Source organism: Pelophylax lessonae, assembly GCF_965119305.1.
Source record: "Pelophylax lessonae genome assembly, chromosome: 9".
Taxonomy (NCBI): Eukaryota; Metazoa; Chordata; class Amphibia; order Anura; family Ranidae; genus Pelophylax; species Pelophylax lessonae.
In genome coordinates, this window is record NC_138776.1 from 93,723,286 (window position 1) to 93,739,796 (window position 16,511).

A 16,511-nucleotide genomic window follows, 5' to 3' on the forward strand; every position below is an offset into this window, starting at 1 on the left:
ACAGCTGTGTACAGCGGAAGCGAACAGTTCAATAGTAGCTGCCCCGACAATCAATCTTTTGTTGGTGCATGTACATTTTCTAAACACCCTAAGTAGCACCTGTTATAAAGTCTGCAAAGTAAACTGTGAGATTATTACTATTTAAAGTATTTGCTTTACAGTTAAGCCCCATCTTGCTGTCTTTCAGCTATTCCACATTCATTGTTACTGGACATTTATCTGTTCTGAAGTCCAGTTTATTGAAACATTTTAAAATTCAGTGCCATAGGAGAAAAAAAATTCAGCTGTCTGCCATACTAACCATGTGTCTGGTGTCATCCCCTGTGAAAGTCCTCGCAGCAGCTAGAGGTCTCCTCCACCAGGTTGAATGATGCCCAGTGTCCTACAACCCACTTCCAGAATAATGCTGTAGAAAGGGGCTTTGTATAATGCAGCATTCAGAACCCGCCCACTGGTGGAGGAAGAAAAGGACATGTGATAGCTTGGGACTGGAGGAAAGATACCTGGAAAGAAGGTATGTATAAAGATTTTTGTAAAACAAAAAGGTTACAGGGGGTTGGGGTCCAGATGCAGGGAGGGGAGGGGGTGAGGCTTTAGGTCTTGTTCAGATTAATGTTTATAGGAGGTTGCTTGGTTCACATTCCTAGCTCCTGTACAGTGCCCCCACATACCATGTCTGAAAATGTGTGCTGAGCCAAATGGCTTTAGCACACACATCAGTGTTTGTTAGACTCAACTTTCTATTATACTCATATGAATGTTGAGTACACTTGGGCCAGCATAGCTTATTGATTTGTGTTGTTTCTTGCTGGAAGAATGCTTTGACTACAGGAGGGATGCATTCAGCAGCTGCTTAAACATAGTTATTAAACTGGGTAAGTGAACTATTACCATTTCACATGAAGGCATCATATGCAGTACTTCTCTACAATACATGCATATTTGCCTGTGTTTTATCCGTTTAAAGACTCTGCAAGTACAGAAAAATACCTCTTGACCTTCCACAAATGCACTCAACTCTAGAAGCTGTTATGGGCTGACAACACACAACATTAATGTGGATTGTGTGGTGTCAGCCCCTCCTGGCATCTTTTGCTAAACTGCTGCACCCTATCTTGGATCTCTACAACATATAGGATTATCATTTTTGTAGTCCAATATAAACGCTAGGAGGTCTAAATAGGCTTCGAGATAGCACAGTAACTGTGCAGAGGACACGAGACAGCTCTGAATTTCTGACAAGATCAATCGTTTTTTTTTTTTTTTAAACCTATGTTACAAATTGCTTGCAATGGTATATGTAAAGCCCAACTCTGGGAAACCTTAAATTTCCCTCCTGCAGTGGGGCTGCGTCTGCACTGCAATGGTTACCTGCTCATTTAGTCTGAGGACTGAGAAAAGCACTTACCTGAGCCTCTGTTCCCTTGGTAGACGGCACTCCCCCATGCTTCTATGGTGGAAATTCACTAAGCATACTCGCATCCAGTGTAGGACTAGAAACCCTGCATTATTCTTGATGACATCAGGACCTTGGACCACTGCAGCTTAGGGAAGAAGAGGCTGCAGAGACTGGTCTTGCAGCCCAAAGGAGCCTCAGGAGCAGTGGATTAGGTAAGTAAATCTACTTTCTCATCCCCTAGATGTAAACAAGCAGTTATAATTTGTATTGCAGGTACCATCCTGCTGCAAGGGAGAATTCTCAAGTTTCTTGGAGCTCAGCTTTGTAGGCTTAACAGACCAGAGATAAGAGATTCATTGTTGGAGTTTACATACACGTTAGTTTAGCAGTATTAGTTTGGAAACAAGCTCTGAAGCTTTATAAACACAGAAAGGTGACTAAGCTGCAAACTTGTATGGTGTCTACTGTGCAGCCAGTATGCATATTAAGGCGGATCTTCACCGCACCACAGCCCGAAAACACTATTTAATTCATTTTTAATATTCAAAGCAAACTCCCCCCCCCCCTAGCATTTATGGCCATGGCCATCTTGAGTAAGGGAAAATGATGCACGTAGAATTTACTTCTTGGAATCCATCTCCCCTTATCTCAAGCATGCATGCAGGAGAACGTGCTTAGCTGAGAAAATCCCTCAGTAAGTAGGGTCAGTACAGTAAGTGCAGACCAGCAGGGGAGTGGGGAGAGGGGACAATCAAGCTTTAGCATGGTTCAGTTCAGCCATGTTCTTTGTGAGTGCACCATCAATGAGCCCCTAGGGCTTGGTGGCTGTAGCAGAATTGGACAATGATTATCTGATGTTTTCAGGTATTTTGAGGTTAATACGTTAGTAAAGTTTCACAATAAGGTCAAATTATTGCACCATACTAAACATTTCTTTCTCAAAACTCTTCTTATTACATATTTGGAAATAACTGCAGAATAACAAAGAAAACAGAAAGTAAGAGTCTCTTCATTTACCAGCCTTAATTTGAAATGTTCTTGGATAGCTCTAAGATTCCAGCAAGAGGAGCCTGGGGTTTCACACCCTCCCCCAGCCCAGTCTCTGGCCAGCTGAAAATCCATAGCATAAAACTCATATGACTCTTGTTTTGCTTTTTTTTTTTTTTTTTTTGTTTGCAAGGGGGCATGCGTACTTCTCCGAAGACTATACGTCACATGTGTCAATGATAATTTTTTTCCCCTCCTCTTAACACTGGAAACAATTTATGTCTAAGTTTTTAAAAGGAAATTCAAATGCAAAACAGATGTGCTAGAGCTGAAAGAACACTTGCTGACTTGTTTGTTTCCCTATTCTTGCCTTTCACCTTGGTTTGGGCCCACCAAAGACATTTGCTGGTGATCGATTACAAATTTCTGCTGAATATCAGCTTTCAGTCCAGCATCTCAATGTTTTTATTAAAGTTGCATGAAGCTTGGGTACATAACCGTATATAAAATTCATATTCTGAAATGGCCCATGCCATAATCCTCTATGGATAGGAGGAGCTTTGCCAGTACAAGATGTTTGTATTGTGAATAATAGAAATAGAAGACTGTGCTTGACAGATTTTACATTCTGAAAGCTAAACTGTAGAATAGAGTTAGGCACAGTGTCAACATCTACATGGGAACCACATGTCCCAGACTGCCCTGAAAACTAAAGAAATTATATTGCTACCATAGAGACTTAGCAGATGTCATGCTTTTATCACCCTTGTTATAAATTTCTTCAAAGCTCAAAATATAACTAAAGGTAAATCCAATCCCGAGGCACCCCATTCTTAAATGTAAAGATGAAACTAATAGTTTTACATAATGCAGCGGCATCTACACATGTAGGACACCCAACATCTAAGGTAATTTATTGTTACAAAGCATATATACCTTTGCATTGGTACCACTGGTACTGACTAGTATTCCAGTATTTCTCTCTCTCACTCAGCTTATGTGACCCAAGCCCTGACAGAGAGAGGTGGGAGAATAGGCAAACAAGGATGTCCTCAGGCATCCAAGGTCATCTTTATCAACCTGTGATGTCATTGGTTATTAGGACGCTGGCTGGCCTGCGAGGTTTTAATGCTACACAAAGAAAACCTATGGCTTTTTGTAACAAAAACCTTCCTCTACTCTATTCAAAACTTAAATTGGATAAAGCAGGGAATATTACATCCTCTGTTAGGTTTTCTTCTATGCATGCTATACAGCGCAGTTAGAGAAATCTCCCACTGTGCCCATTGTATTTTGACAGCTTGTTCAACTGTCAAAATACCTGAAGCTGCATCTGATTGAATGCAGCATTTTTTTTTTTTGGTCAACAGTTCCTTCAGATTTTCAATGGAGATTTGTTGGCCCACAGGGTCATCCACTGAAATGTGTACAGCGTATGGCTAGCTTTATTTACTGTCAGAACATGAAAGTGCCTGATAATCTCTCCAGCAAGAACACATCAAAAACATGAGCACAGTTTTAGTGCTCATGTGTTTAGAGAAAGGGTTTAGAGAAAGGGTTTAGAAATTGACAGTGTTTTTGCTTTCTGTCTGTGCCTTCCTTTCCTGACAACCACTCTCCCCATCACAGGAAGTGAAGAAAAATCTTCCCAATGGGGTCACAGAAAAAGATAAAAACAGTGCCGGAATTTTTACTCCTCTCCACTCCATCTAAGACTAAAAAAGCAGTTTAAAGCTGATTTTACACAAAGCGAAAGGGGTAAAATTCCAGCTGTGGATGGCCCTGTTGGCACCCTTCCACCTGTCATTCTTTGATCTTTGATCTGAAAATCCAAGGAGCCAAGTGGAAAATTCTCTGTCGAAACAGCAGCGGTATCCAAACAGATTCCAACTTAGTCCAGAACTACCTGCACCGAATGCTGGATAAACACTATACAACTGTTGTTGTTCAATTTATGTCAGATGTACCTTAAACTTTGTAGTGCAAGGGCCTGCCTGATTTCATACAAACTGACAGTGTTTAGGTTTGACCTCATATTATAGGGTTTTGATAAATCTAAAGGAAAAAATCGAAAAAAATTGTATAGTGTGTATCCAGCTTTAATCTAGCTAGCACCACTTTATGAACCATTAGCTACGACAACAACAGGTTGTTAAAGTATTGCCACCAATTTACCTTTTAGAAAACTGGTGGTAGTTAAGACTAGCTCTGGGCTGGCGTACAGATGTATACCAGTGCTCAGAGCAGGGCATGTCTATGCCGGGAAGCTGTTATAGATGTGAAAGCTTCCCACAAAGGCCTCTATCCCCAGCTCAGTAATGGCAAACCTTGGCACCCCAGATGTTTTGGAACTACATTTCTCATGATGCTCATGTACTCTGCAGTGTAATTGAGCATCATGGGAAATGTAGTTCCAAAACATCTGGGGTGCCAAGGTTTGCCATCACTGTGTAACGCTCCTGCGTTTTTGTTATAGGCTGGATTTGCAACTGCAAAATCTCCACTCAGTAGTCATGTAGAGATGTGTTGAATACCAGATCCAACTCTCCAGGACTCATCACCGTGGGCCTGTCAGCTTCAACATACAGATATATACACACTCAATGAGATGTTCCTGGAGTGATAGGATGTATATGATAGTATGAAGGTGATGTGCGGAAGGGACAGGTGTGAACAGTGACAAGGATGGTAAGCACTTGATAGGTTTGTACAGGAGAGTTCAAGATGGTATTTAGGAATGCAGATAGGTTAGTATCGAGTATGCTAACAGGTGGTGAGGACAGCAGATGACAAATACAGGATAGGCTAACCCAGTGCAAGGATAGATAGTAGTAGACAGGAGAGCTAGCAATCTATGCAGCAGTGCAGATGATAGATGGTAGTAGTCTCAAGAGCTAGCAATCTATGTAACAGTGCAGATGATAGGATAGTATGGATAGGTAGTAACAGTCCTTAATGCAATAGTAGTAGTGTAAGTTATGGAGGTTTCCCCTGCGGGGTACTTATCACTATAGTATAGTAGTAGAAGGGTCCGGTGATGAGGAAGTGATCCAGTAGCGAGATACAGGGATCAGTAGCGAGGTTCGGGTCTGAGGAAGTGATCCTGGTAGCGAGATACAGGGATCTGTAGCGAGGTTCCACAGCGAGACACGCTTGTAAGCATAGATGCAAGGCAGGTTGAACGAACATGTGAGTGAGAACGCCGGCGGTGGAAATAGCCGCTCTGCGGCGCTCAGTGATGACAGCATCGGTCTTAAAGGTGTATGCGCACCTACCAGAAGAGAATGGTGGGACGCATACACAGAATGGAAAGTGGAATAAGGGTACCAGAGGTACCAGAACATTACAGTACCCCCCCCCCCCCTTAAGGCCGGCTCCGGAAGGCCTCTAGAACTGTTTTTTCCGGGTATTTCGAGTGAAAATTGCGAATCAGTCTAGGGGCATGTATATCAGAGGTATCCAGCCAGGTGTCGTCTTGGGGCCCATAGTTCTTCCATCGTACTAGATATTGGAGTCTTCTTCTGTGGATACGAGAATCCAGAATCTCCTTTATCTCATATTCTTCTCCGCCTTCAACTTGTACAGGAGGTGGAGGTGGGATGGTAGGCCTTATTCCTTGGTTAGGAACATGTGGCTTCAATAGCGACACATGGAAGATGGGATGGATCTTGAGATCTGCCGGTAAGGTGAGCTGTACTGCAGCTTTTCCAATTAGTTTCCTGATTGGGAAGGGTCCCAAGAATAAAGGCCCAAGCTTTTTGCTAGGGATCTTTAATCTTAAATTTTTTGTTGATAGCCAAACGAGGTCCCCAATAACATACTGAGGAGAAGGTCTTCTACGAAGGTCGTAGTACCTTTTTTGTTGACTATGAGCGTGTGATATGGTAGTATTGAGTAAACCCAAAGAGTCTTTTATTTGGGTAAGGTAATCCGAGGCTACTGGGTTACTCGATGGCAGGATGCGTGGTGGAAGAAGAGTGGGATGAAACCCATAGTTCAAGTAGAACGGACTTTGCTTCGTAGTACTGTGGGTTGCGTTGTTGTAAGCAAATTCCGCTAGAGGAAGGAGATCCACCCAATCATCCTGCAGGTATGATGTGTAGCAGCGTAGATATTGCTCAATGCACTGGTTGACTCTTTCAGTCTGTCCGTTGGTCTGAGGATGGTAGGGAGAAGTGAGCTTTCGCTCAATGCGTAAAATTTGACAAAGTGCATGCCAAAATTTAGAGATAAATTGTGAACCACGGTCGGACAAAAGAGTCTTTGGAATTCCATGCAACTTGAACACATGTTTCATCAGTAGTTCCGCTGTTTGTTTGGATGAAGGTAGTCTACGGATAGCGATGAAATGTGCCATCTTTGTCAAGTGGTCCACTGACACTAGGATGGTATTAAATCCTTTGGAAGGTGGTAGTTCTACTATGAAATCTAAGGACACAACTTCCCATGGAACCTGGGGTATTGGTAGACTACAAAGTAGTCCAGATGGTTTTGTAGTGTCAATTTTGGACCTTGCACAGATGTCACATGAAGAAACAAATTTTTGTACAGACGTCTTCATATCAGGCCACCAAAACTGCCTGGTGAGCAAATTAAAGGTTTTCGTCATACCCATATGTCCTGCCATGGGTACATCATGCGATAACTCCAAGATCTTGGTGCGCATAGTAGGGGGTATGTAAAGTTTGTCATTGTAATAGAGGAAGCCTTCTGCATCAGTACTTAGTTGTGGTGGAGGTGAATCCATTCCTATACTGTGCAAAATCTCTTCCTTCAAGGATCGGACAACACCAATAATGCGTTCATAGGGTATTATGGGAATGGAAGGGATTTCGGCGCAGTTATCTTCGGTTAGTCGTGATAGCGAATCCGCTTTTTTTTTTTTTGTCTGCAGGCGTATAGGTCACTAAGAAATTAAATCTTAAAAAGAATAATGACCATCGTACCTGCCGGTGGGAAAGAGTCTTGTTAGTCTGGAGGTATTGAAGGTTTTTATGATCTGTATATATGAGTATTGGTAACTGGGTACCTTCGAGCAGATGTCGCCAATTCTCCAGTGCCAATTTTATGGCAAGCAACTCCTTTTCACCCACTGGGTAATTCACCTCTGGGCTGCTTAGTGATTTTGAAAAGAAAGCAACTGGGTGGAGTGATGAAGTGTTTGTTGGTCGTTGGGAGAGAACTGCTCCTACTGCCATATTTGACGCATCTACCTCTAGAATATATTGGAGGGATGGGTCTGGATGGCGTAGTATGGGAGCAGAAGTGAAGCTTGATTTTAACAAGCAGAAAGCTTGATTTGCTTCTTCTGACCATTTGAATGGTTTTTTTTTATACTTGTCAGTTGTGTGAGAGGTCTCACAATGGCGGAAAAGTTCTTGATGAACTTCCTATAGAAGTTCGAGAATCCTAGGAATCGCTGTAGGGCCTTACGAGTTGTTGGTATAGGCCAGTCTAGAATACAGGATATCTTACTCATATCCATCTTAATTCCAGTTTTGGATATGAAGTATCCTAGAAATAATATTTCATCTTTATGAAATAGGCATTTTTTTAATTTCACGTATAGACTGTGTGAGAGCAGTCTGGACAACACAAGTCTTACATGTTTTATGTGCTCAGGCATAGATCCAGAATAGATAAGTATATCGTCTAGGTATACTACAACACAGACATCAAGTAAGTCTCTAAAGATGTCGTTTATGAATCTTTGGAAAGCTGCGGGAGCATTACATAGCCCGAATGGCATCACAAGGTATTCGAATAGTCCGTATCTGGTTCTGAATGCTGTTTTCCACTCATCCCCGTCACGGATTCGGATTAGGTTGTATGCCCCTTTCAGGTCTAATTTGGTGAAATAAGTAGCCCCACGCACTTGTTCAATAAGTTCAGGGATAAGCGGCAAAGGATAGCGATCCTTTATCGTAATCGTGTTTAATTGCCTATAATCGATAATAGGCCTGAGACTGGAATCCTTATTGCGGACAAAGAAAAGTCCTGCAGCAGTGGAAGAAGTAGAGGGTCTAATGAACCCTTTTGTCAAATTCTCATCCAAGTATTCCTTGAGATGAGAAAGTTCATCCTGTGAAAGGGGATAAACATGACCGAAAGGCAATTTGCTGTTAGGGAGTAGATCGATAGTGCAATCGTAATCCCTATGGGGAGGCAACACTTGAGCATTTTTCTCAAGGAACACTTCGGACAGATCCTGATAGCATAGTGGTGCAATTTCATCTGACACCACAGACAGAATCTTCCCATAAGATGGGAGGTTACACGTATTCTCACAATAGTGAGAAGGGAAAACCAAAGTCTGTTTTTTCCAATCTATGATTGGTTGGTGTGTGTGTAACCAGGGAAGTCCCAAAATAATAGGAAAATGGGGTGAGGATAGTATATCAAAAGTGATGGTCTCCACATGTGACTCGTTGGTAGTGGCAAGGAGTGCCTGTGTCTGGTTGGTGATTGGACCAGAAGACAGTGGAATACCATTAATGAAACTAACAGAAACAGGCTTAGATTTTGAAATAATAGGTATTTTATTTAAGGTAACAAAGCGTGTATCAATATAGTTTCCACAAGATCCAGTGTCGACCATAGCCTTGGTGGTGATTCTAGTTTGGTCCCACTGTAATATTAAATGAACAAAAAGATAGGGGTTGGAAAAGGAAGTCGTTAATCCTCCCAGCAAGACATGTGAACACTCACCCTCTTTTTTGCGAACAAGGGGACAGGTGCTTATCAAATGATCCGGGGATGCGCAATACATGCAGAGATTTCTGGATGTTCTTCTAGCTCGTTCAGTATGCGTTAAAGGTGGGCGTATGGTTCCTACATCCATGGGAGTAGGGTCAACGGCCGAAATCCGAGAAGGACTAGACAATGGCATTCCCATCTTTTCAGCCCTTCTTTCTTGCAGTCGTCTGTCGATGTTGATACTAAGTTGTATCAAGGCCTCCAAGGTGCCAGGTAAATCCGCTCGGGCGAGCTCGTCTTTAACAGCTTCCGATAACCCGAGTCTGAATTGAGTTCGCAAAGATGTGTCATTCCACCCTGAATCAAGGGTCCATCTTTTGAACTCACATACAAAGTCTTCTACAGGTCTCCTTCCTTGTTTCAAGGCCCTCAACTGCATATCAGCAGTACTCTGCCTATTGGGGTCATCGTATAAGCTGGTGAGTTCTGCTAGGAATAAAGAATAGGTGTTGAGAATCTGATCATTATTCTCAAAGAGAGAGTCTGCCCAGGCCCGTGGATCACCCGTCAAGTATGAAATAACTGTACAGACTTTTATTTGATCAGTGGGGTATGTACGAGGCTTTAACAAAAAAAGCAATTGACATGCGTTTTTGAATTCCCGAAATTTTTTCCGGTCGCCTGTAAAGACTAGAGGAGGGTTTATTTTAGGTTCAGGAGGCTGAACAGCAGTAAGCCGTGAGAGCTGGGTTACCTGCTGTGTTAGAGTCTGATTCTTTTCTTGTACGTCAGTCAGAGCAAGTATTAACGCTTTTACTTGTTGTGTTAATTGTGTCACTTGAGTGGGTAATTCTGCTGAATCCATTTTTAAGGTTCGTTCAATCTGTAACGCTCCTGCGTTTTTGTTATAGGCTGGATTTGCAGCTGCAAAATCTCCACTCAGTAGTCATGTAGAGATGTGTTGAATACCAGATCCAACTTTCCAGGACTCATCACCGGGGGCCTGTCAGCTTCAACATACAGATATATACACACTGAATGAGATGTTCCTGGAGTGATAGGATGTATATGATAGTATGAAGGTGATGTGCTGAAGGGACAGGTGTGAACAGTGACAAGGATGGTAAGCACTTGATAGGTTTGTACAGGAGAGTTCAAGATGGTATTTAGGAATGCAGATAGGTTAGTATCGAGTATGCTAACAGGTGGTGAGGACAGCAGATGACAAATACAGGATAGACTAACCCAGTGCAAGGATAGATAGTAGTAGACAGGAGAGCTAGCAATCTATGCAGCAGTGCAGATGATAGATGGTAGTAGTCTCAAGAGCTAGCAATCTATGTAACAGTGCAGATGATAGGATAGTATGGATAGGTAATAACAGTCCTTAATGCAATAGTAGTAGTGTAAGTTATGGAGGTTTCCCCTGCGGGGTACTTATCACTATAGTATAGTAGTAGAAGGGTCCAGTGATGAGGAAGTGATCCAGTAGCGAGATACAGGGATCAGTAGCGAGGTTCGGGTCTGAGGAAGTGATCCTGGTAGCGAGATACAGGGATCTGTAGCGAGGTTCCACAGCGAGACACGCTTGTAAGCATAGATGCAAGGCAGGTTGAACGAACATGTGAGTGAGAATGCCGGCGGTTGAAATAGCCGCTCTGCGGCGCTCAGTGATGACAGCATCGGTCTTAAAGGTGTATGCGCACCTACCAGAAGAGAATGGTGGGACGCATACACAGAATGGAAAGTGGAATACGGGTACCAGAGGTACCAGAACATTACACACTGGCCTAGCCCCACTCAGCTATTGGCTTGGAGATTCTGCAGCTGAAATCTAAATGTTAAAAGGGGCCACAAATACTGGTGATTATATTTCCAATGTCAATACTCATATTTGGGAAATTACTAAGTGACTAGGTGGGGAACTGAGAGACTAGTTTTCCATTAGGTTCCTCCTTCTTTTTACTCACAGAGGATGGTTGGCTGTTCTCCATCAAGCTTTGCCCACCACACTAAAAAACTCTCAGTGTGGAGTGATGGGCACAGTGGCTGGGAAGGGAGCACACTGAGGAAGGAGTGTCCAATATGAACACTGACCTCAGTGCCAGGCTTTGACAGGTACATGTATCAGGCACAAGCTCTGTCAATTTTGGTGCAGTAGCCCAACAAAAGTCTGTGGCATCCTTTATGAATTATGTCTTTACAGACTTGGTATGTATGGAACTTGATATATAGTATACTACCACCAGAAGTGTTCAGAAGCCAGTATTCACTGTTGATCAAAATACTGGGCATTACCATTTGTGTTAAGGTAGACCATTGAAATCAATGCGTTACCAATGCACCAAAAGCCCCATAAATCAGACATTGCCTCAGAATGAACACAGCACTTGTTGCAATAGTGCTTTGGGGTGCATTAAAAATAAACCCCAGTGCATGTAATGTGTGTTGCGGTGTTGCAACACATAGATGTAAATGGACCCTCAAAAAATAAATATCTAAAATGTATTTATGAATTTTGACAGTTGTGCTCCCCCTCATCTTGCATATAACACATTTTTTGTCATCTTCTATGTAACAATTCTTCTTCTTTCACAATCTTTTTAATGCTGCTCTTTTGGAAACACTGAAGTCTGGATGTCCAGCTTGTGTGAGATTCCAAAGGCTGAACCCAAAGGTACATTTCTGTGTGTAGTGATTCCCCGATTTCCTAGTTTGTTTTGGGAAACTTGAGTGCCATACTGTGTTTTGTGTTTTCAAATATTTCCATTTTAATATCAGGGAGGCAGCCAAGCATGGTGGCTCTTCTTGGTGAGTACATTATCATGCAAGCCTCTTGCAATGTAGGCATAGGTAGTGCATGTAGCATTTAGCAGGCTTTAAAGGCATTTTGAAACTTTTAGATAAATAAATATTATGTAAAAAGTAATGCTATTGGCCATCATATGGATTTCAAATGCAGAGAATCCAGCTGCTCAGGTTGCATGCAAAGAAAACCATAGCCACTTAGCTGATAAGCTGAACTCCCATGTGTTTTTCTAACTTTTCAAATTTAATTGGAGTGTATCTTTAACCATTACTAATCTGACTGTTAACAACATGCATTTAAAAGTGTGTCTGTTGATCTTTTCATGGTTAAATTCACAAGTGGTTTAGGCCTCATGCACACTGGCAGGCAAAAAGCAAAAAGCTGCATTTTTGCAAACGCGTTCAAGGGTGTCAAGCGCTTGGGTGTTTATTAGGTTCATTAGTCAGAATATTAATTTAGTCTGGTCATTGATATGAATGAATTCCCAAGCACGTGTTCTGGCACATCAGGCGGTTTTTCTGCCGAAAGGCTGCTGCTCTTGATTACACTGGCGTGTTTTTTCTTTTTTTTTTGCCTCTAAATACCGGTAAACGCTATGTGTGCATGGACACAACATTGAGGGGTATTTAGAGGTAAAACAAATAAATGCAAGACGCCTTTAAGAGTGGCATTTAAAATGCCCAGTGTGCTTGAGACCGTAACATGGAATTAGAGCATGCTTTATTGCGATGTGGTCCATTTATGGTTATTCATTTTTGGAGTTTGCTTGGAGTGTTCCCCAACCAGGGCCTTGTAAAAAGCATTTGGTGATTCCCCTTTTGATTCTGCTCAGATGTCTTTTGGCCCTTAGGCCCATTCAAACCAGGTACATTGGGCAGCCTCCCCAAAACAATACCAAAACGTTGACAAGGCAAAAATCCCCCATGCTGCCGTGGTATATGCTGAAAAAAGAACCATAAATTCAGGTGAATGAATCATGAGTTTGAGGCTGCTCTGCCCCTAATTATACATGGCAAAAATTAATCTTCTATGGGATTTGATTGCAGCCAAAGAAACTGTACAACTATATTTCTAAAAAAAATGAATGTTTATTTATACAAACAGTGATTAAAAGCTTTTTTACATAAAAAAAACTCTGGTCCCTATACAGTAATGCACAGTCACATACAATTCCCTCTGGTATAGGAATGAGAAGGACATAAAAATAAGCACCATACTGTACGTGGGCAAATTATTGTACTGCCACCAATCTTCCAACGTGTTTCAAATGCTAAACAGTTTTCTTCATGTCAGATGACAAGTGCTTAAATATACAAAAATAGTAATGATAATAATGATAGAAAATATATAGGAATTATACAAACAAAATAATCAAATTGGGCACTTTGTCACAGAATGTTCACTCACATACTGAAAAAGGTATGACATGCAAAAAAAATTTTCAGCACAGCATGGTGCGATGCAAACCATTGCATCCCACAGCTCTGAGACCAATAAAAGTAATGTCACTTTGTGACATTTCAATAGCGTTTCCACAGAAAAAAGATAAACGGTAAGATGTGCTGTTTTCAGCGCATTGATATGGCTGCCTTCCAGTGCACATCAGTGGTAGTGTGTAATGTGCTTAAGCTATTGCAGCCACATTTCTGTATACATAAGAAATATTTGTGCCTGAAAAAAATTGCTAGTGCTGCCAGAGATGAGGTGTATCCCACTGTTCAGGAAATTGGAATAGATCCCCATACTTTCACTTATTGATTTAAAGGTAAAGGAGGTAGTGATAGAATGTTATAGTAGAATGTATATATTTGAAAGTAGAATGTACAAAACAAAATTTATTTTGCGATAGACACCAACAGGGGCTTTGAGCCCTGGTGGTGTACAAATTATAATACTTGATACATGGGAAGTATGTTTTATAGCATCTTGTTCCAAATACATTTTGGAATTATTGCAGTTACTGCAGATGTCCATCGTGAGAAAGCTTATGCTGTATACCCAAAGGCCATTAGGTCTTACAAAACAAAAGCTTTAACTATAGTTTCAGGAAAATTTAGAATTCAATTAAAATAAAGAAAAACAATTTTTCTGTAGAATGAATATGTGAGAGATGCATTTTGTTCTTTTATATGTATTTCTTTTTGAATGCTTTATAATTGGTGATTAGTGCTAGCGTGCAATAAAAATCACAGGGCTGTGGCTGTTATGATCTTGTGACCACTGGGAATTCATTCTATATGAAAGTATTTGCTATATGGTTATAAAGTTATTTCCATAGAGGCGAAAAACACAAACTGTGAACTGAATTAAATTTTTTAGACCATTTGAAAAAAGAACTGTATTATAGCACAGTGGTGTAGTGGTTAGCAATTTCACCTAGCAGCAAGAGGGTTACTGGCTCGAATCCCAACCACGACACTACCTGCCTGGAGTTTGCATTTTCTCCCTGTGCCTGTGTGGGTTTCCTCCGGGTACTCCGGTTTTCTCCCACACTACAAAGTCATGCTGGTAGGTTAATTGGATCCTGTATAAAAAAATTGGCCCTACTATGTATATATGAATGTGAGTTAGGGAACTTAGATTGTAAGCTCCTTGAGGGTAGGGACTGATGTGAATGTGCAATGTATATGTAAAGTGCTGCATAAATTCTATATAAGAACCTGAAATAAATAAATAAAAATAAATATCTAAATGTAAGCAACTCCCTTAAATTAAACTGATAGTAAAGTCTCATTTTTAAAAAATAAAATAAATAATAACCATGTTATACTTACCTACACTGTGCAGTTGGTTTTGCACAGAGCAGCCCGGATCCTCCTCTTCTCGGGTCCCTCGTTTCTGCTCCTGGCCCCTCCCTCCTGCTGAGTGCCCCCACAGCAAGAACTCCGACACGGGAGCTGCCATTTGACCTCCGCCCCCTCTCTCTCCTGCTTGGCTAACTGACTGCCAATGGCGCTGCGGCTGTGTCCCAGCCAATCAAGAGGGAGAGTCTCCGGCGGCCGATGGACATCGCTTGACAGAGAAGGACCTCAGGTAAGTATTTGGGTGTGCTGGGGAGGCTGCTACAACCAGAAGGTTTTTATATCTTAATGCATAGAATGCATTAAGGTAAAACATCTTCTGACTTTACAACTCCTTTAAAGAAAAGCCACAACCACTTCTGTGAATTTTTACATTTTAGTTGCCATTCACACTTGCAAGGAATTTTAGTTGCTGTGTGTTGCCAGTTCTCAATGTGTTACAGTTAAAGGCATTGTTAAGTCAGAAGGTTTTTTATCCTAATGTATTCCATGCATTAAGATAAAAAACCTTCTGTGTGCAGTAGCCCCCCTCGGCCCCCCTAACACTTACCTGAGGTCCCTCTCTGTCCAGTGATGTCCACGAGTGTCTCAGCTGTTCGAGATTCTCCCTCCTGATTTGCTGAGACACAGCATTGGCGCCATTGGCTGCTGCTGCTGTCAATCAAAGTCAGTTAGCCAATCAGGAGAGAGAGGGGTCGGGTCGGGGCTCCTTGTCTGAATGGGTGCCCCAAAACAGGCTGCTTGCTGTGGGGGCACTGAACAGGAGGGAGGGGCCAGGAGAGCAGAAGAGGAACCCGGAAGAGGAGGATCCAGGCCCCTCCTGTGCAAATCCACTGCAACAGAGCAGATAAGTATAACATGTTTGTTATTTTTTTTAGAAAAAAAAAAAACAAGACTTTACAATCGCTTAAGGCTGGTCTGAATCAGAAACAATTATTCTCATTTTTTAGCTGGTGCTTTGGCTATTCTGCTAAAAAAGCTCTTGCACAGTACCAAATAAGTCTTTGCGATCTTCGTTCTCTTTACATTAGTATAGCTTTGAATTAATAACTTACATTTTTTTTCCTTCCCACTTCCTTTTTCTAAAAATCCCTCCTAAATGAGGAAATGCCTGGTAGTCACCAGGGTCACCAGAACTAGTGTCCCTATTGTAAGACTTACCCTCTATTACTTTTCTGGGGACAACCCAAATTTTGTGATTTTCTGTCACTTTCCCTTTTGGTGATAATGGTAAGCATGACAAATACAGTGAGGTAATCTCCTTAATAGGGGGCACAGAACAGCAAAAAAACTGACAGGGGTTTTAATCCCTCTCCACTCTATCAAAAGATTTGCCTTTAGTTATACTTTAATATAGTGTGGGTTTTAGAGAACCTTCTTAATTTGCTATACTAGTAGCCCCTTCACCTTCTAAATCTAAACATGCCTCCTTGGTGGCAGTGCTTGTGCCCCGTGATAGGTGGCTGAATCACCAGATATTGTTTGTGTGTTTGTTTGGTTGAGCAAATTGGCCCCTTCCTGGTAGTTTTGGTCATTTTTTGGAGGAGAGGGTAGTTTTCTCTGAAAAAATGAATTTAGTTTATTAATTATAGCACTTACAATTTACACAGCACTTTGTATACCGTAGTTTCACAGAAGTCCCTGCCCTGAAGAGGCTTACAATCTAAGGTCCCTATTTTACATGCGTACATGAAGTCAATTAGTCTATCAGCATGTCTTTGGAGTGTGTAAGGAAACCATAAAACCCAGAGGAAACCCACAAAAGTACAGGGAGAACATGCAAACTCCATGCAGATGGTGTCCTGGCAGGGATTCGGAC

General features: G+C 41.7%; 1 protein-coding gene across 4 annotated transcripts in view; it reads left to right on the forward strand.

The window, feature by feature from the left end:
- Positions 1 to 16,511, forward strand: part of SH3PXD2A (SH3 and PX domains 2A) — a 187,967-nt gene that overhangs the window by 34,988 nt on the left and 136,468 nt on the right. The window contains exons 2-3 of one of the 4 annotated variants that reach the window (XM_082267964.1): positions 11,715 to 11,759; positions 11,864 to 11,893. The exons of 2 other annotated variants lie outside the window; for them this stretch is intronic. In XM_082267964.1, the coding sequence (XP_082124090.1) occupies positions 11,715 to 11,759; positions 11,864 to 11,893 (75 nt within the window). The remainder of the gene's footprint in view (positions 1 to 11,714; positions 11,760 to 11,863; positions 11,894 to 16,511) is intronic. One more of the 4 variants, XM_082267965.1, reaches the window with a different exon arrangement.